General features: G+C 42.0%; 2 protein-coding genes across 2 annotated transcripts in view; both read left to right on the top strand.

The window, feature by feature from the left end:
- The first annotated feature begins 305 nt into the window (after nt 1-305).
- Nucleotides 306-2,938, top strand: znhit2 (zinc finger, HIT-type containing 2). The gene is made up of 2 exons (XM_028603585.1): nt 306-385; nt 640-2,938. Exon 2 carries the CDS (start codon nt 718-720, stop codon nt 2,467-2,469), a length of 1,752 nt encoding a protein of 583 aa, XP_028459386.1. The 5' UTR covers nt 306-385; nt 640-717; the 3' UTR covers nt 2,470-2,938.
- Nucleotides 2,939-3,558: 620 nt separating this feature from the next.
- lrpprc (leucine-rich pentatricopeptide repeat containing) overlaps nt 3,559-19,791 on the top strand; it is a 57,177-nt gene continuing 40,944 nt past the window's right edge. Inside the window, exons 1-15 of the mRNA XM_028603472.1 lie at nt 3,559-3,807; nt 4,657-4,859; nt 5,513-5,635; nt 5,845-5,966; nt 6,204-6,262; nt 6,524-6,610; nt 6,721-6,847; nt 7,101-7,245; nt 7,400-7,557; nt 7,665-7,770; nt 7,963-8,070; nt 16,272-16,390; nt 16,500-16,590; nt 17,596-17,665; nt 19,673-19,700. Coding sequence (XP_028459273.1) covers nt 3,602-3,807; nt 4,657-4,859; nt 5,513-5,635; nt 5,845-5,966; nt 6,204-6,262; nt 6,524-6,610; nt 6,721-6,847; nt 7,101-7,245; nt 7,400-7,557; nt 7,665-7,770; nt 7,963-8,070; nt 16,272-16,390; nt 16,500-16,590; nt 17,596-17,665; nt 19,673-19,700 — 1,752 coding nt within the window. The 5' untranslated portion in view covers nt 3,559-3,601. The remainder of the gene's footprint in view (nt 3,808-4,656; nt 4,860-5,512; nt 5,636-5,844; nt 5,967-6,203; nt 6,263-6,523; nt 6,611-6,720; nt 6,848-7,100; nt 7,246-7,399; nt 7,558-7,664; nt 7,771-7,962; nt 8,071-16,271; nt 16,391-16,499; nt 16,591-17,595; nt 17,666-19,672; nt 19,701-19,791) is intronic.

Here is a 19,791-nt window from a genome sequence, read left to right as displayed (position 1 = left end):
CTTCTTCTTGTTCTTCTTGTTCTTCTTGTTCTTCTTCTTCTTCTTCTTCTTCTTCTTCTTCTTCTTCTTCTTCTTCTTCTTATTATTATTATTATAATTAGTAGTAGCCTAGTAGTAGTAGTAGTAGTAGTAGTAGTAGTTGTGGATGTTGTAGTTTTTATTCTTTATTAAACATTGTAAACAAACAGACATTCAGTAGGCCATGGACATTCCCTTTCTTACAATTAAATTGTTGTAGTGGTAGGAGTAGTGACAGCGCTATTGGGGTTATATGTGTTACCGAAAAAAAGAAACTGCGACTTTAAGTCGACCAAACGTCATCAATAGGCGACATGGCGGCTTGATAGAGAAAACAAACGTGCAACGTTGGTGTAAATCCTTGCAAGTAAGTAAATGTTGTTCTTTAAGCTATTAACACTGAAGAAAGCACGTTATATTGACAGTGAAGTTGCTACCAAAGCCTTCTTGGCGACCTTTAAAGTGACTTTAAAGCGGTTTACGGATGTAACGCTACGTATGTTTGTGGCCAACGTTATAGCACCTCAAACTGTCAAATCCACTTTGTGACAGAAACGTAACTAAGGATGACATACATCCCTACTAACTAACCACTCTAATTTCCATCTCTTCAATTCTTAGGTTACCTCTTTCGGACTTGAGACCTTATAACTTTCTCTTCCTTTTGCTACAACATCGTGTATAGCCGTTCAACCGCTAATGAATCCAATAATTAGACGGAGACTTCCTCCGTCTGTCAGGAGTCTTCTGACAGATATCGGTCCAAAGGAGGAGTGGACTGACACAGAGCCCGACACAGTGACCAGGGACGGGGTTCTGCTCCCGTCTAGAGTAGCTGCTACACAAGAGGTGTTTCTTACGGCAGCCAAAACCCAAGAGGAAGAGGATGGTAGTAACGCCAGAAGAAGTGCAGTCTGCATGTTGTGTAAATGTAAGCCCTCTTGTTACACCTGCCCTCGGTGTAACCTACATTACTGTGGCTTAGCTTGCTACCAGAGCCCAGATCACTCCTTGTGCTCGGAGGAGTTTTACAAGGAGTCCGTTCTACAGGAGCTGAAGAATATGGGGAAAACAGAAAGTGAAGGGAGAAATAAAATGCAGGAGATTCTTGTGGGACTCAGACAAAAGGCGGAAAAGACAGATGGGGGGATGGAAAGTTTGTTGAAGGATGCTGGTATTGTGTCAGATGATGACGCAGATGAAGGGGCAGGAGAGGCAACGGAGAAAGTGCAGGTTGTGGAGCTCCTTTCCAGGTTAGCAGAGCTTCAACAGTCTGGAGAAGAGAGTGCAACAGAGATTGAGGCTATTTTGAGAAAACTTGAAGAGATTGGAGAAGGGCAGCTGCTGCATGGAGACATAGATGTGGGCGCTGAAGGAGCAGAAGGGGAGCTGGACTTGGCTGATCGGCTCTCAGGACTGAATATTGACAAACTTTCAGAAGAGGAGCTGTGGGAAGTTCTCAACAGTAAAGAGAAAGAGATGTTTATGGGTCTGGTAAAGGATGGAGCTCTTGGCGGGCTGGTTCCCCTGTGGAAGCCGTGGTGGGAGGAGCATGAGGATGGAGGGAGAGCACTGGTGGAGGTGCTTAAGGAGGAAGCGAGCAAACTTGAGAAGGAAGATTCAACAACTATGAATGAACAGGAAGTTGATGATGAAGTCAAGACATCACAAGAAATGGTTCAGAGTCACACAATCATTCATCGGGGAAAGTCAGCTACAAAGTTGAGACAGATTAAAGGAGGAAACAAAAAGGAAACCAGCAAGGCAAAGGGAAGTTCAACCTATCCCAGTGTCCCTCAAATTTCTGCAAAAATTCCAAAGTTGAGTTCCTTATGTGCAAACCCATCTCCCCTTGTTTGCTATGGTTTGGTCAATGCACTTTTTGGCTACACCTTCACCCTGTGCCTGTTTAACAATGACACTGATTCACTGTTGTTTGAGTTCTGTGACATGATTCTTGCTCTGTCTGAGGCACTGAACTCCAGCAGGGTGTTCAACTCTGTCCAAGAGGCCTTAGACGGTGGAGAAACTCTCATTTTGGGTGGAGGTTACCTCGACAAGGATGATCCTCTTGCCCCAGCAAGGGCGGTGGAAGCCATAGCTCACATCATGACTGGCCGAGACAGAAAGGATGCTACAGGATACTGCCTAGCAGCCTTGAGTCAGCTTCGCTCAGTGCTCTCCCAGGCCAGAACAGCCCTTTCTAAAGAGGGAGAGGAAGGAGCAAGGAGACAGAAGTACTTCCTGGCAAGCAAGAAGTGTGAATTCTTTCAAGCTTGGGTATTGGACAATGCACACAGGATTCGTAGACTAGCTATTGAGTTGTGGAACGAACACAGTAAAAGAGAGAGTGTTAGGAGCAGCATGGAGGAAGCAAAGACTGTAGTTGATAAGAACTTGAAAAAAGGGAAGAACAAAGTGAATAGTAAGTTAATTGAAGAACTGAGCTAATGAAGTCCTACTTGGAACATATTACTGTTTGTAAAAGTTCATGATGTAATAAAAATTGAGTAAAAAAAAATAAAAAATGAGTAAATTACCTTTTCTCACTGTGAAATTCAACAGCTAAAGGGTCATCACTGGTCTGCTCGTAATATACGGTTAAACAATGTGTCAGCATGAGTTTAGTGATGTAAATAAGTTCCTACAATACAATATAAGTAGACATTTTTATTTAATGATTTCTTGCATTACATATTGGAAGTATAGTTTAACAAGCACAGCCAAACAGAGCTAGAGTATGAGATTATGACAAGCAGTAGTAAATAAATTGACAAAAAGTAGTGGAGTATTTGCTTATGTAGGTATTTACATTTTTCTTGGACCTGGTGGTTTGCTCATACAATTTGAAGATGTAAGACTAAGTATGTGTAAGTTGAAAAAGATGCCTTGGACAATGACTTTTTTATTTTTGTTAGTTTATATGGGTTTTTGCATAATTTACAGTAAATAAAATTTAATAGAATAAACTTAAGGTTATGCTGTTTGTTTTTTTCCTAAAGTATATTTTGATGCCAATACTTTTGTACTTAGTAATATTTTAAATGCATGACTTTCACTTAGTATTTGTACACTGTGGTATTGCTACTTTTTTGCTTAAGTAAAATATGTGAGTGCTTTTCTTCAATATCACACAACTTCTGTACAGAGGTACAAACATACATGTACAGTAGAAAAGAAAACACCATATAAAAGATTACATTTACATTTTATAATGCTGGAGTTTGTGTTATGTGCATCCTATTATAATCATTTAATAACTTAAAGGGCTTAATGGCTTTTCAGTTTTTAACATTAGATAAGATGGTGCTATATTGCTGAAATTCATTAATACAAGTGCAGAAAAGTTGGCTTGGTCCCTGAATAGGGAATTTTCCTAAAATAACATAGTTGTATGCAACAGCATGTTATTTTCAATCTCAAGATCTGACTACTTCTTCCATCACTACATGGCACCATAGAGCATGGCACAGTGTCATGTCAATGGATAGAACCGGTGACCTATGAGTGTGACACACAACTGACGCTCTCGCGGTGCTCTCGCGATACTCTGGCGGTTCTTTTGACCGGTCACGTGGAGCGGATGCCCTTCCTCTATGCGACAGAAAACATGGCTGCGCTCTTGAGATCAGCCCGGTTACTCAAGTTTTCGCCTTCGGGCTTGCTTCAGATCACAGGGACCAAACGAAACGGGCCGACACTCAGTCGTCTGTACAGCGGAGCTCTCGGCGGCAGAGGGACCGGAGTTTGTTCCCGACAAATAAGCCCTGCTTCGGGAAACGCGTCCAGGTATCACGTACTCTGTTAGCCCTTGTAGCTGTTATCCACGCGTGAGCGTGAAGCTGATCTGTCATTGAGGTTCAATGACAGCCAAGAGACACACAAGTATCCACACTAATATGAGCTGCATTATTAAATGCGGCGTGCTGACGTATATGGGCATTATCTGTGAATGAATTGCCTGCGAACGTAAATATTTAGCTGATTAAAGAAACATGGCTCCCGTTTTCACAAGGTGATGTTTAGATGTTGTGTAACGTTAACCAAGTCACCCTCACACAGTCTCATAATGACACTAACTTGGTCCGTATTCATAATGCTACTGTTAGCTATAACTTTGTTTCTATACTGTGTATTAGCTAGCTATAAATAGTAGCTTTTAGGAAAAGGACCATCATCGGTGACCAGCAATGCACGTTGTCCTACTATGATGCAGATGAGTTATTGTCAAATTTAGCATTTTATCATGAAGTTGCAGTGTAACACTGGCCTCAGCTGATGTAAAAGCTAATGGATAACAGCCATGGGTTATCTACTATGACTCTCAAGGTCGTAGCTCTTAACAAAATACCAAGCAGTCCGAGCATCCAGGGATGGTTCTGTGTTACTGCTTATTTTGACATGTGTATTGTTGTGCACTCACATGCACCCACAGAAGAACTATGTTTATCTGTCTGTGCTTCACCCACTTAAATCATCTGTCGCTTTTTGTTCTCTCTGCCCTCCTGTCTCCTCCCTCCATTCTCTCCTTTTCTAAATTATCATTCTCTCTTTTATGCTTTTCTATCCATCTCTTCCCTTTAACTCCTTCCATCCATCTCTGTCCCACCCCCCATGTCACAACCTAATCATCTGCAGTCGTGTGTGGCCATATGCGGTGGGGTGTGTGCGTAACTATGCTGTGGCCACAGAGCAGAAGGATGAGGCCAGCACTGCGGTGCGATCCAAGCAGGCGCAGCAGTTTGACTGGGCTCTGGCCAAGCTGGACAGCTCTGTGAGGAGAACCGGTCGCATCACCAAGACCCTGTTGCTCCGCATCTTCCATGATATCTGCAGGACAGGTAGGTAGGCAGGCAGGCAGAGCAGAGCAGTGCTAAGGGGGATTTAAGGTTGAATGTCAGATGGAGGTGGAGACATTCCGTTGTTATTAAACACGTAATCAAACTGCTGATAGCTAGAGGTGTTGAAATGAATCTATCAAATAATCGATGCATCGAATCGTGGACATGGACGATGCTGCATCACTAATCGGCTGGGCCATAATCGATTATGTCTGTTTACAATTTAATGTATGCCTAACAACCTTTCTGTTTACATATTCTGTTATGTTTTGCACATTCCGGAAGTGCCATGTGCTCATTGCTGTAGTTTTATGTATCCAATTTATTTAGTATTAGAGCACTGCAGAATGTTTTGTTTTTGAAGCTTGAAAAGCTATGAATTAAATATCCTACATGGCTTTAATAGTAAAAATGTATTTGACGCATCGAGATATCGAATTGAATTGCTGACATGATAATCGTAATTGAATCGGGAGATCAGTGAAGATTCACACCTCTACTGATAGCTCAGCCAAACTTTTGCATGACCCTATTTCTTCTCTTTAGGAGATCAGAAAAGTTGGCAATTAGACAAGCTGACGCTCTTGTTGTCTTATTTTTTTATTTATTTTTTTTTACATCCACCCTCACCTTCTGTTCGTGTCTGTCTGCAGGTTATCCCAGTGGTAACCAGGCCTTGTTACTGCTGCGTAGCTGTGGGTCGCTGCTGCCCGAGGTGCCCCTGGAGGAGCGCTCTGAGCTGGCACACCGCGTGTGGGAGAAGCTGCAGGAGTTGGGTAAGAAAGCCGTACCAGTGGCAACAACCTAACCACCTTATTACCCAGAGTACCATCTTGTTGTTCACTGCTGCTGAACTTAAACATATTTAACCATGATTTCAAATATTTAAACTGTAAGAAGAGTCTTTTAATTCATATTATAAGACCGGGATTGAATTGAATACTGGGACTGAATATGTAGATGATTTGCACATTGTCCTCCGCAGGTGCACAGTATGATGTTAGTCACTACAACGCCTTGTTGAAGGTTTACCTGCAAAATGAGTTCAAGTTCTCCCCCACTGACTTCCTGGCCAAGATGGAATCAGCTAACGTCCAGCCCAACCGAGTAAGCACTGCACTGCAGGGTACAATGATAGCAATACCTGGTTAGGTTTCTGTTTGCTTGATCTCATCAACCACAACAGAGCCAATGGAGGAGAAACCAACATCCCTAAAAAAGATTTTGGTTGATATACAGTGTATTGTAGTTGATAATGCAAAATGAATTATTCACATCCCCTTTTAATAAAAAAAAAAAAAAAAAAAAGCTCTGTTTGTTTTTTTTTTTTATTTTCATGCACAGGTTACCTACCAGAGACTGATAGCAGCCTACTGCCAAAATGGAGATATCGAGGGAGCCAGGTGAGCAAACTTTGTGTTCTGCTCGTGAACCAACCAACAACGGAGTTCATGCTCTGACCTCTGCTGCTTGACAGATGGTTGCAAAACGGCATCATTCTCAAAAGCTGATTTTTCAGTCAATCTTATTGTGTGTATGTTATGAGTTATGTATACATTTTTTCTCCACCCCTGATTGTTATAATACATACTATTAGTCCTTATAAACAGAAAGACATTGTGCCTTTTTGGATTTATTTTAACGTTCCTTATCCCCTTTTTCAGCACCATTTTGGGTTTCATGAAGAGCAAAGATTTGCCCATCACTGAGGCTGTTTTCAACTCCCTGGTGACGGGCCATGCTTGTGCAGGGTGAGTGTCCCAGCTTTTGCTCTTACAGCATACCGTGTTTAATGGCTCACAATAAGTGTTGGTGTTGAAATAATGAACTGTTAAACCGGCTGTCATCTGTCACTGTCCAGGGACATCGAGAGTGCTAAGAACATCCTGCCTGTGATGCGGGGAGCAGGAATTGAACCGGGTCCCGACACTTATGTTGCACTGCTTAATGCCCACGCTGCAAAGGGAGACCTGGACAGTTTAAAAAAGGTGTGTGTTTATTCAGTTGGTTGTCAAGATGACCCTGATGCACATTTTATACATGTTTGTATGTAAGGAATGGTTGCCTATCTAATGAATACCCCCACCCCAACCCCTTTCCTACTCTTCCTCTCTTCCCTATCTCTCTTCCTGCTCTACTCCTATCCCTCCATTCCGTCTGTATCCTCCCTGCTTCCCGAACTCGCTGACTCTTTCTTTGTTCTCATCATCCTTTCTGTGTTTCTCCTCCTCTCTGTGTCAGACTATGGAGGCAGCAGAGAGTGCCGATTGCAGTCTGATGGACAGGGACGTCATGCAGGTCATCTTCACTCTGGCCAAGTCCGGACACCAGCAGCACATCCCAGAGATGGTGGAGCGCTTGAGGCACGAGAGGGGCTACGTTCCAGGTACACAAACACCTGATGTTTCTCCTCATCACTGTAGTCCTCAGCAGCTAAAGTAATATCATTAAAAACACTGCTAACTAATCGGCTGTATTTGTCCTCATCATAACTGTGTTATGAGGCTGAGCAGAATCAGGATTTGTTTTTCTTCCTGTAGATGCCATGAACTTGTGTCTGAGCCTCATCACCCAGAGCCAGGAGGACACAGCTTTTCACATCCTGAAGACTTTCCCCACACTGCAGTCTGAAAGCTTCAACACAGAGTCTGCCAACCTGGGCAACTTCTTCCTCAGACACTGTGTCAACATGGACACGGTATAAATTTCACCTATTGCTCCCCTAAGCTAGTCTTATTACAATGTATGTTTTAATATGCATCTGATTGCTGAAATGTTTTTCATGTCTTTGTGTGTGCACTACAGTCACTGGAGAAGATCGGCAGCTATTGCAAAGAGCTCCAGGAGTCTAATCTGCACACTGCGGCACTCAGCTTCACTCTGTCCTGTGCTCTAGAGGCTAAGAAGATCGGTACAGAACACAGTTCCATTAACTTGACTTTAGAGAGACTGTTAAATCCACTTGCACACAGATGTGTCTTCATTCACTATTTCTATACACACACTCACCTATGTGCATTTGTTGCACTGTGAATATTTATATACAAGTTACTGCAGTGATGGGAAACTTGAAAACTGAATTTTGTTTTAAAATTTTTTGCAGGGAGGTCTTTAGAGCTGATGAAGATGTTGAAGGAGCAGGACTTTCCCATAAGACCTCACTACTTTTGGCCCCTCCTCACTCAGCATGTGAAAGACAGCAACACAGCTGGTACACACACACACACACACACACACACACACACACACACACACACACACACACACACACACACACACACAGGCTTTGCCTGTGTTTTGTATAAAATTCCTTATGCATAGTGTGGTTTAAGAGAAACAACCACACCATGGAACATTTTTTTTTTTCTATCCAGGTTTTAAATAACATTCTTCATACTGTATATACTTCTATCCTGTGTTTAAGCTATCAGGAAGGTAGTAGTGTCAGAGAGACCAGTAGATCTTGAAAGTGAACATGGTGAGTTGTTGTGAGAAGCTTGTTTTTGGATCCTAAAGCCACTCCAGCCTCATGTAAACAATTGCGTATGTGAGACCGTAATGGGTGCTGTGGAACCCCATTACCCCAAGAAGTGGAAAAAAAAATGTGCCCAGCAGCAGTTTGTGTGTCCAATCTGAAATGGAGAGGGGTGCTTTTTTGGTGAGCATGATATTTGCAGTTTATGAACATGTGTGTTATTTTTGTGGTGTAGAGGGGATTTTGACTTCCTCAGTCCTCTGTACCAGAAAGAGCTTTTAAAGGAGTGTTTCCCTCAAATATTAATGCTCTACAGAGTGGTCCAACTGGGACAGATTTCACTGGGCTGGGGCAGTCAAGGGCAAAGAGGTCTGATCCTGCGTGAGAGAGTTAGAGCAGGAAGAGAAGAAATAACACATACTGTACATACACACTTACTCCGAAACACAAACACAGAGGTCTCTCTGGAGAGCTCTAGGAATAGATCGCAAAGTTTAGAACTCACCACGTCAGCCACTCTGGACAGATGAGCCAAAAAGACACTCTGACTTTCAGAAAGTGTGCTCATAGTTTTTATTCCTTTTCGTGATCTCCAAATTCGGGCCTTCTAGCCTCCTGGGTGCATGGCTACAGGACATTTTTGACTAATCAATCCTTTTTTCTTTTGAGTTTTATTTTGTTCCACAGGCTAAACCATGGTGTATATTACAGTTAAGATAATATATATTTTTTATATATATGGCACATGGCAGTGGGCACCTAAGCTTCCTTGTTGGGGACACTGGGGGGCTCAGTGGCCTGGGGCATATGCAAACACATACGTGGATGCACATGCAGGCCTGAGGTTGAGGGGTCCGAGGTCATTTTGCTCCAGTTGCTGCCCTGAAATCCTTTATCAAACCAAAGTTGTTTCTCATTGCAATTCTTCACCCAAATCTTCCTTCGTTCCTTTGCCCATTTTTTTCCCACAGAGATCTGGAAGTGAGCAAAAAGCAGATTTTCAGGTCGTGTTAAGTCACACTTTAATATCGGTCATTTCAAATTGAAAGATCAGTAGCATCAGTATTGAATCACAAAAACTGAAGCAACATAACAAGCATTCATTTTGTTACTGTAAAAATATTTCAAGATGAAATAATGGGTGAGTCAGTTTGTCTCTTTTAAGAATTTAGGTTATATTCTGAAAAGGATTGAAAGATTATTTAGTTTTCCCCTCTTTTGATCAGTGGAGAGCACAGTTCATGTACATGTCCGGCAGATAGTCGCTCCTCCCGTTGTTTTTATTGAGTGGATGGCTGGATACGGGGCAGTCCTTTACTACTGAGCCCTCACCCCGTGTCCGCGGAAAACTGGAATTGATGTCTTAAAGTTTGTTTTCTTCATCTGCCACTTAAGACTGTTAGACTGTTAATGGCTCAGCATGTGCATTTTAGTGGAATATTTCTGTTCCCCATCTCGGTCTCTACTGAAGGAAAGGGTTATTTTTCTTTGCCTTGTTTGTGTCAGCGATGAGCTTGTGGGGTGAAATCGTCTCAGTGACAGATAGCGGGCATTAGAAGACTTGTCAGAATTCACAACTCATTATGAATGTACACTGTCAAATGCGTTCAGCAGCGGCTTGGCTTTTAAGTGCTTTATTTATGCTGAGCTCTGGGTCTCTCTTTGGGGTTTTTTAGAGTGATTAATAAATGATGTTCTTTCCCCCTGTCAGCTAATTGACAGCATTTGAGCTGGCAGGGAGGAGGGACTGGTTAGACCAGTGTGGCGACGGTGCAGATTGACTTCTGTGTGCGGTCCAGACTGATTTTCAGTTTGAATGGTGAGATTCCTAAGCGCCTTGCTTGGCAGCATGAAGAAGAGGACTAGACATGAGTTTAAACACAACCACCAGAGATGGGACTTTGTTACTGTACTCCAGTAGATTTTTTTTAGATATTTTTACTTTACTTTTTATTTTTGTGCCGACTTTTTACTTTTACTCCTTACATTTTTAACACGAATATCGGTACTTTCTACTCCTTACATTTTACAAAATTGGCTCATTAGTTTAGTTTCAAATAGGTCTGTCAAACGTTACATTTTTTGTAATCGCTGAATTTCTATAGTTAATTGCGATTAATCGCATGTTTTATCATATGATTAAAATTCTATTGTTTTGCATTTCAGAGCAGTTTTTAAGTACATATTAACAATGGAAAGCAATTCTTACCAGTGTATCCTGATTGGGAATCAAATGAATGCAAAGAAAGTGACTTTATGAACTTGATTTTAAGATTTTTATTTTTTTATTATTTATTTATTTATTTATTTATTTATTTACTGTAAACAAAAGGAAAAATTTGTAAATCTAGTCTCTAGAATCTAGAGTCAATATTAGGGTTGGATATTGTTTGGTTTGGATACCGGTGCTAAAGCGGTACTTTTAAAATGGTACCGGTGCCTGAACTGATACTTTTTAAGAAAGTAAAAAAAAAAGAAGGGTACTAAACAACATTTGGTGTCATTAAAGAACAGCTTGTTTATTGCTAAGGCCATATAGTCAAAATTAAATGATTTAATAATAATGTTATAACTAAATTATAACTTATTTCACCAGTAAATAGCTTTTGAACGACAAAAACAACCACCAGATGGGAAAAGGGCATTTAACAATAACTTTGAATGCACCACGAGGCTGTAAGTTACCAGTTTCATTGAATGCACCGTCTGTGTTTTTCCGACAACTGCAGCTGCGGATTGTTACATCCCGGTGTCGGAATCCTCTACAGTGAAATACAGACAAACTTTACACCGTTTAGCGTTAGCTGTCAGCATTGTAACTGTGTATAATCCAGCTACTAGCTAGCGGTAGGCTAACATTAGCTGCTGTCAAGTGTAGTGTTAACTAGTGTCACGTGCAGCGATGTTTCTGTTGCCTGTAACGTCTGTTTCAGAGCAACAGAGAGAGAAGCGCAGGCATATCAGTGGCACCGGATTGAGGTACCGAAATCCGCGTTGCTATTCCTGCAGCAGGATGTGTTACGAGGAAGTATGGCAAAGGGTCAAAATAGTAGTTAGGCACGACGCGAAGCCGAGTGAAGTGAAAATAAATTAATAAATGGCGACATGCGATTAAAAAAAGTTAGCGCGTTATGCTAGGCCCTTAATCTCATTGCGGTTAATGCTGACAGCCCTAGTTTCAAATAATTTCAGTGGAGTTACGTTATTATTTTTTGCGTCATCAATACAGAATTCAATCTAATTGAATGGGAATATAAGTTGCACTTGACGCACCACTACAAGACGACTCAACCGATTCAGCGGCATTCATTCGCGGCAAATCATTGGGGCTTGATGGCGGTAACGTTACTACTTAACAGTGTGGACGGCGACATGATTGAAAACAAAGAAAACGGAGATCCCAGAGATGAGGCAAACGAGCAGCAAGATATTCCCAAGAATGAAAGTTTATTTTTTTTAAAGTGCAGTTTTCTACTGAGATTTTCTTTTAACGAACACAAAAAATCTGAGTGGCTATCGCGATATGTCGCAGCCTTTCGTGATGTGTATATTGCGCCAGTTGATATTGCGATGACGATAAAAAAAAGTTATATTGTGCAGCCCTAATAATTTTACTTAAATTCCCCAATCTTAAAGACACACGTACACATCAGACTGCATCCATTTAATATTTACAGTGCGGCGGAAAGAAAGAAAGGACGGACGGACGGACGGACGGAAAGAAAGTGGAGACCTTTTCTTTTTCTAACGCGCTGGCTCGTTTCTGATGGTGTTAGCCTTAACCCTCATGAATGATGCAGCCTCTCTTTTTTTTTTTTTTTTTTTTTTTTTTTTTTCCCTCTCTCTCTACTGCTCTCTCTTACACACTCATTGGCTGCTGTGTGTGTGGGTGTGTGGGTGTGTGTGGGTGTGTGTGTGTCCACATTTGTGAGGGAGGGGGGCTTTTGGGGGGCAGTGCAGGTGATGTGACTGATGAGGAGTGACTTGATTTCATGTAAATGCAAGCGCTCTGAGGGAATTCACTTTGGATTACGCGCCCCACTGTGCACGGCCCATGAAATATTAAGCGCTGTGTCACTTTTTGTCCACAGGTGTCACTAGCGGGCAGAGAGGCCAGAGCCTTAGAATTAGAGGAGAACAACGGGGGAGGGATGGGGAGGAAGGGAAAAATCCCTTTGCATTTTGATGAGGTGTGGATTTGGCGGGTTTAGCGGAAGCATATGCTGGGCCATACTTCCCACCTGCCGCCAGCTAGTCACCGCTTGTCAGTCCTCGCGACACAGCACGCTCTTATCACTTCTGACATGGCGGAGCAAGAAACAGAGGGAGGGAGAGGGAGGAGAGTGCAGAGGAAGGGAGTGTTTCTGGCCTTGTGTGTTTTGGGTGATGAGAGATGTAAAGGCTCCCTTGTTTAGTCTTCTTTTTCTTTCTGGTTGCCCCCACCCCACCCACACCTGACTCTATTTATGTGACCTCATCGTCAACCCTTTCGCTCTTTCTTTAGGCAGCTCTACCTGTCGAGTAGAGTAGGCTGCACTAAAGAAGAACTGCCACCAGAATCTGTAATGCAGTCCTCCATGAACTCTATCCTAGCCTCTGCTGAGTTAATTGGTGGAACGAGAGCCAAGCATCACGTTGATTAAAACGTGAAGGAATGAAGGTAGTAAAGATGAAATTTCAGCTTTTCTTGCCTCATAAAATGGAAATGTTCAAACAACCCGTCAATGCCTTGCAGCAAACAAAGTCTACCTTTTAGAGAGCCATAGTCACGGAGAGATGGCAAGACAGATGGTGTTGGAGGAGAAAGGAAAGGAGAAGTGACAGGTACTCATGTCCAAGGATGGGAGGAGATGACAGCGACCGGTTCACTCCACTCTTCTTTTTTTTTTTTTTTTTTTTTTTTTTTTTCTCTCTCCTCACTTCTCATCTGTGACAGTTAACCTGAAGACATGAATCTGATGATGATATCTTGTGACCACTGCCATGCTTAACTCACTACTTTGATACTTCTTGCCTGGATGGTATGTCAGGCTTTATGCTAACCAACCTGGAGAGGCCTCTACTTTTCTCAATTCTCCTCTGTGCCAAATCTTCATTTAAATTGTTCAGACAGGGTAGAAGGCAAAATGGGTTACTGGCATATGAGGATTATGGAGAGAAAAGTAAAAGACCTAAAGGGAGTACAGTACAGATGACACTAAATATCACCCATTATTTTGTGTTGTATTACAATTTTTCAAATTTATTTTCTACTCTTTTTATTTATTTTTTTGGTGTAGTTCTCCACATTTTGACATGTTCAAGGCACCTTAGTTTGAGTTGTATCCAGCAAGTTCATATTGTTAGACTATGAAGACTTTTTGCAGAATGGATGCCAGTGTCACTTACCTTCACATAGCAGTCATGGAAAGAAGCTGTGGTGGTTTAGAGGAACCAGATTGAAGTAATTTGCATAAAAAAAATCTCACCCTTTCTCCTCCCAGTCATAACTAAGTCAATTCAGACCGTAAAAGACAGTTGCAATCCGTGCAACTGCAGTACTTTCTCTTTCTGGACTTCTCTTGGAGTCTTGTCATAACTGTGAATGTGTCAGGCAAGTTTCTGCACCGGGCCAATAAATAGTCCAGGACATAACCTCTGTAAAATCACACTGCAGCGTTTTTTACGCTTTGGTTGTTGTATGGATGGACTGGTGTTGATCAGTGAGGGATTTTGTTACCTTCGGACAGAGCCAGGCTAGCTATTTCTGTTTCAAGGCTTTGTGCTAAGCTAAAATAACCAGTTGCAGGTAGTAGCTAACATTTACCGTACAGACATGAGATTGGTATGTATAAAACATTTTTTCATAAAAGCTATAAAGTGAAGAATACCACACACAAGCCCAACTGATGGCACTTCTTATTACTGCTTAACTAAGACATGCAGTGACTTTGCCATAAAGCTGTTAATAATGGGAGTGAAAACAGACGGTAGCAGCATGTGGTTGAAAGGGTTAACAAGCTCTTTGTCACAGACTTTATTTGACCAAAAAAAACACTCAAACATGCTTGTTGGACAACAGAAAAGTGCTGATAAATATGAAAGCTCACGTGCGGAAGCCGGAAAACGAGAGAGAGAGCTTTTGCATTTATACCTCCAGCTCTCCATTCACTTTTCTGTCTGTCTGGCTCACCGTGAAATTGATTATGGATTATTCAGGAGGAAAGCAGGAGCTCCCTCTCTTCTTTCATAAAAAAAGCCTGGATGAAAGCGATTAGGGGGTAAGAATGGACCGGTGGACTGCCGACCGGATGGATCCTCCATTGAGAAGAAAGAGGAAGATCGCCTGTTTACTTTTTCTTGAAAGCAAGGTAGATGGATAGTGAGAGGGGCAGATGAATGAGTGATATGGATGGAGGGGAAGGCTGAATGGATGGCTGGAGTGGTTTAGGTAGCCTTACCTGGGATAATGCAGCCCCAGTCGCAGGTTTTAATGGCATATAAAAGCCTGGGACTCATCTTTTATTCATCTAAAGAAAGAGACTGCCAGGTGAACACATACGTCCTAAGAGAGTGTGTGTGTGTGTGTGTGTGTGTGTGTGTGTGTGTGTGTGTGTGTGTGTGTGTGTGTGTGTGTGTGTGTGTGTGTGTGTGTGTGTGTGTGTGTGTGTGTGTGTGTGTGTGTGTGTGTGTGTGTGTGTGTGTGTGTGAGAGATACACCGCATCTTAAGGTATGTCAACACAAGGAAGCACTTAAAGGTAGTTTGCTGAAGTTCGCATGGGAACATGGTGTATTGGTACACTAAACGTGCTCATACATAGCATGTATATGCACCTCAAACCGCATAGCAACACACACTGACAATGAACACACACATGGGAATGTGTACATGCCCTCATTGAGGCCCATGTCCTTTATGGCCATGCTCCCAGACATATGCAAAGTGCTGCAGTGCCTCCTCTACATGTGCATACACTCACAAACACACAGACACTTGCAGGCATTTTGAGAGTGCATGTGTAGCTGTTCCATATGTATGTGGCTGTTTTGGCCTCCTTTCCTGGGGGCAGGACCTCGGGGCTCTGCTGGAGAGCAGGGTGATGGTGCAAGTGTTTATGTACGCGTATCCTCCAGTCCAAGGTGGAGAGGGAAGCAGCCATTAGCATTTTGTCGATGGAGGGTCTGTTTGTGTGTGTGTTGGTGCCTGGCGATTTACCCGAAGGGGTGAGAGAAAGTATGTGCCAGCTCATTTCTTAGACCCATATTTACAAAGTGCCAACACAGCTCCAGGCCTGTACATGAGTGAGTGGAGGAAAGTGTGTGTATCTGTGAAAGTGCAGCATGTGATTGAATTAAAACAGCCAAATAAAAAGGTTTGTTCACCCCAAACTGTTTTCCTGAAATTCCAGGGTGCACATAAAATAACCTAATCTCACATGTTTTTGTTTTTGACTATTGATTCAAATCCAAATATTCTTAATTTCATCTGTCACTACACAAACACCAACCTATTCCACTTGCATTCTGGAGAACATTAAGAGAACATGAAATAAAAAAAAGCTGAAACAATTAGTCTGTGTTTGAAAGAAAATGAAGCACCATCTTTTGAAAATCTATTAATCATTTAAGATATTTATTAAATGCAAATGCCAAACTTGCACTTGTTACAGCTTCTAAAATGTGTGGTTTTGCTGCTTTTTCTTTTATATCATCGTAAATGGAATATTCTTTGGTTTAAGACTATTAGTTTGAAGACTCCACCTTGGATTCTGGGAACTATTTTCTGGTATTAACTTGAAATTGAATCTAATAGTCAGGGGAAGAAATAACTATTAATTGCAGCCCTGATCTACTACTAATTAATTTTGTTCTTGTTTTGACTGTTGACACAAATGTCATGTCTCTGTCACTACAAAAGGATAAAGTTGATATTAACTTATTACTTTGTGTGTTGTAGGTGTGGTTGAGGTGGTAAAGGGCATGCAGGAGCTGGAGGTCTGCCCTGATGTTGAGACTTTATCCAACTACATCCTCCCTGTCTTCCCCACCATGGAAGCAGCTCGACAGGCCCTCAAGGTTGTGTGTGTGTGTGTGTGTGGGGGTGTGTGGGTGTGTGGGTGGGTGCAGCCAGTGTGCATTAAAAACTGTTTTTTTTGCTGACACAAAGGTGATTTTCTCTGTTCAGGATGCAGGCATCTCTTTGGAGTCGGAGGGCTTCTTGTCTTCAGAGGTGCGTTCAGTGGCTGTTAGCAACCTGGCTGAACTCTACACCATATGTAAGCAAGCGCACACACGCATACGCACACACACACACGCATGCGCACACACGTGCACACAACACACTGACACATTCCAAAGAAGCTCTACTGCATTTTGAGCACCCATCATCATAAAAATTGCTGCTTTGCCTGCGGGCTAATTGGACCAGCTTTAACACACACACACTGTGCTCATCAGAGAGGCACCTCTGAGGGACGGGATGGAGAAGGCTGTTAAATTATAGATGATTCTTCCTGTTTTCTGTCTTTCATCTCATTTTAGTCTCAAACATCCACCACTCTTCTTCACATATGTTGCTCGGTTTTATGTATTTCATAGTGTCCACAATAGCCCCCCCCACCCCTCACTATGCAAGATTGCCATAAACACAGCACACCCTCAAAAAGCTTCCTCCAGTGAGTAAAATGCCAAACCTTTCCAGGTTTCAGCTTAAATTTAAAGAATTTGGACTTTTAGTCACACAAATCAAACAATTTAAAAGATGTGACCGTGGGTACTATAAACTGGCTATTTTTTCAACCTATTATAGATGAAACGTTTATTAATTTGATTCCCACCACTGCCCCTCAAACTCAATCTAAAAGGTAATTGGTAGAATAATCATTAATGAAAATGGCAGCCGTGAAAATCCTATTCATTTTATTTTTACTTGGTGTGCTGGTTAAAGAAATAGGCATTTGACTGACTGGTTACCAGTTTGACTCCTGGCTGGGGAGGTGAGGATGGGGAAAGACACATACTAGTCTCTTTGTCAGAACTACCTTTGATGTGTTTTTGAGCGAGGCGTTTTACTCTGCAGCTCCTAGAAGTTATTTAGCAACTTTTAGTGCGTGTGTACAATACAAATTCAATGATATTTGTCTTCTAGCTTAGATTTCTGTTGCTAGGACATATTCCACATACAATTACACCTTGACCTTGATCAATCCACAAGCTGTTGCTGTCTTTTCTCTTTCTTTCTCTCTAATCCCTTATCTGTCTGTCAACTCTCTGTTTTCCAGTGTCTGATCCCTCCTGCCCCTCGTTGGACCTCAGTATTTTCCGCGGCAGCCTCATCCTGGGCTTCAGAAAGTGAGTTAATTAGCCTGTCGTCTATTTATGTCTAAATGTGTTCTCCATCATTTGATATATATTTCTCCATATTTGGCCTCATAACTCCTGACTGGCGTTTTTAGGGAGGCCTGTAGCACTATGGAGCCCACCGTGGCATATGCTATGACTATGACATGTGCAGCCTATCACACCATCCACAGCGTCTGTGTGCGTGTGTGGGCAGCTGGAGGGAAATGCACACACGCGGCTGCCTCATGCATATGGAGGCAGTCATCCCTCAGCTCTCGCTCCCAAAGCACCGTGGGAGATATGTAAATTAGCAGATGCCCACCACTGCCCCTCATACCCGGACCCCCCTACTGATCTCACTCTCTCTTTCTCTCGCACTCTCCATCTCACTCACACACACACACACACACACACACACACACACACACACACACAGACACACACACACACACACACACACACACAGTTAGCCTTAGGACCAGGGTCTGACCTGTGGGCTTTTGTTGAAGGGGTGTTTATGAATATTTACAGTTTAACACTACACGCATGCATGCACACACACACACTCTCACTCACACTCACACAAACTCTCACACACACACACAGAGTTATCCTTAGGACTAGGGTCTGACCCGTGGGCTTTTGTGGAGGGGGCGTTTATGAATATTTACAGTTTAACACTACACACACACAAAAACACTCCGGCCCCTGAGCGAGGCTGGATGTGAGTCAAAGAGAAAAGTGCTGACTTGTCTGCAGGGGCCAAAGTTATTTCTACTACTAAAAAGCCAAACATTCAGCCAATACATTCTTTGTTGTAGCTGATGTGCTGATTAACTCAATGGATGTTCATGATGAACTAACATAATGGATAAAGTAAAGATTATGTGGTATCTCATTTTTTCAAGGAAAACGTCGGTAGTAACCGCAGACGCACGATTGCACGAGAGTCATTATTTCAAAACCATAAAAAAAATGTATTTAAAATGTTATTTTTATTTTATTTAAAATAAATTTATATAAAAAAAAGATTTTTGTGCAGAATTTGGCGTGTCTTTTCTGTGTATATGGTGCGCCCTTTTTTTAAATATTCCTTCACGAATTCGCTCCCTCTTCTCCATTTGCTTTGCTCTCATTGCATTAACACACACATACACACACCTACACACTCCTCTGACTGTTAGGTTGCCTGACAGGGTCATAATTGGGCTTGTCACTTGGAGTGTGTATGTGTGTCTGTGTGTGTGCGTTGTGTCATTGCAATGTGGGACCTGCCCCTGTCAAAGACAAGGTCAGGGGATAATTTAATCATTAAAGACCTCTTCTTCTCTCCTCCCTTCATCTCTCATCTCCCCCTCTCTCCTCCTCTCCACCACCAACTAGCTGACAACGCCAGAAATGTCACACTTTGTCATCATTTAGCCTGTGTGTTTGAGAGTATGTCTTTTGTGGTTTCTCAGGCTTTTGTATTGCCGTCTCTCCTCTTGTACTGTGGGATAGTGTCAAACTGAAAAAATCTGTCGCCCTTTCTTGCCTTATTATATTGTACTACACTGTCAATTCAGTAGCTATGGCGACATGACATTCATTCACTCATATATTCATTATTATTATGATTATGGTTACTTGAATCAAATCCCATTTGCCTACAAAAATAATTTAATCTAAAGTTGTTTATCTCAAACATTTATGTAGTGTATTTATATTCCAAATGGGGGATAAATTAGGAAAACATTTCTTTAAATGAAAAAAAATAGATTTGTTTTAAACTCCTAATGTATAAAACCGTGTAGAAAGACCTGGGAGAGGAGAATAAATCCATGTTGAAAGTGTGTGTGTGGTGGAAGTGCTTCTTTTAAAGAGATGTATTTTTTTATGTTTTGTGGCCTAAAAGCAAAACGTACCCTCACTTAGGAGCAAATTGCACATTCACCCTGACACGTTGGAAACTTGTTGACCCCCTGGTGGTGCATGTCGACTGGGTGCTAATGTCTTGTCCTCTACTGCCCCCTGCAGGTCTTCTGATGTGGAGAGCATGGTGAAGGTAAGATGTGAATGTGCTCGCATCGTTTGAGTGCCTTTGTAGAATTTTATACCAGTACAGAACAAGGTTTCTAATTTTAATTTCAAATAGT

Source organism: Perca flavescens, chromosome 17, assembly GCF_004354835.1.
Source record: "Perca flavescens isolate YP-PL-M2 chromosome 17, PFLA_1.0, whole genome shotgun sequence".
Lineage (NCBI taxonomy): Eukaryota > Metazoa > Chordata > Actinopteri > Perciformes > Percidae > Perca > Perca flavescens.
Note: the sequence above shows the minus strand (reverse complement) of the source record. Positions and strands in the feature narration are given on the sequence as shown.

What these genes read in the sequence shown, in the direction of transcription:
- znhit2 (XM_028603585.1), top strand. Translation starts at nt 718, where the DNA reads ATGAATCCAATAATTAGACGGAGACTTCCTCCGTCTGTCAGGAGTCTT.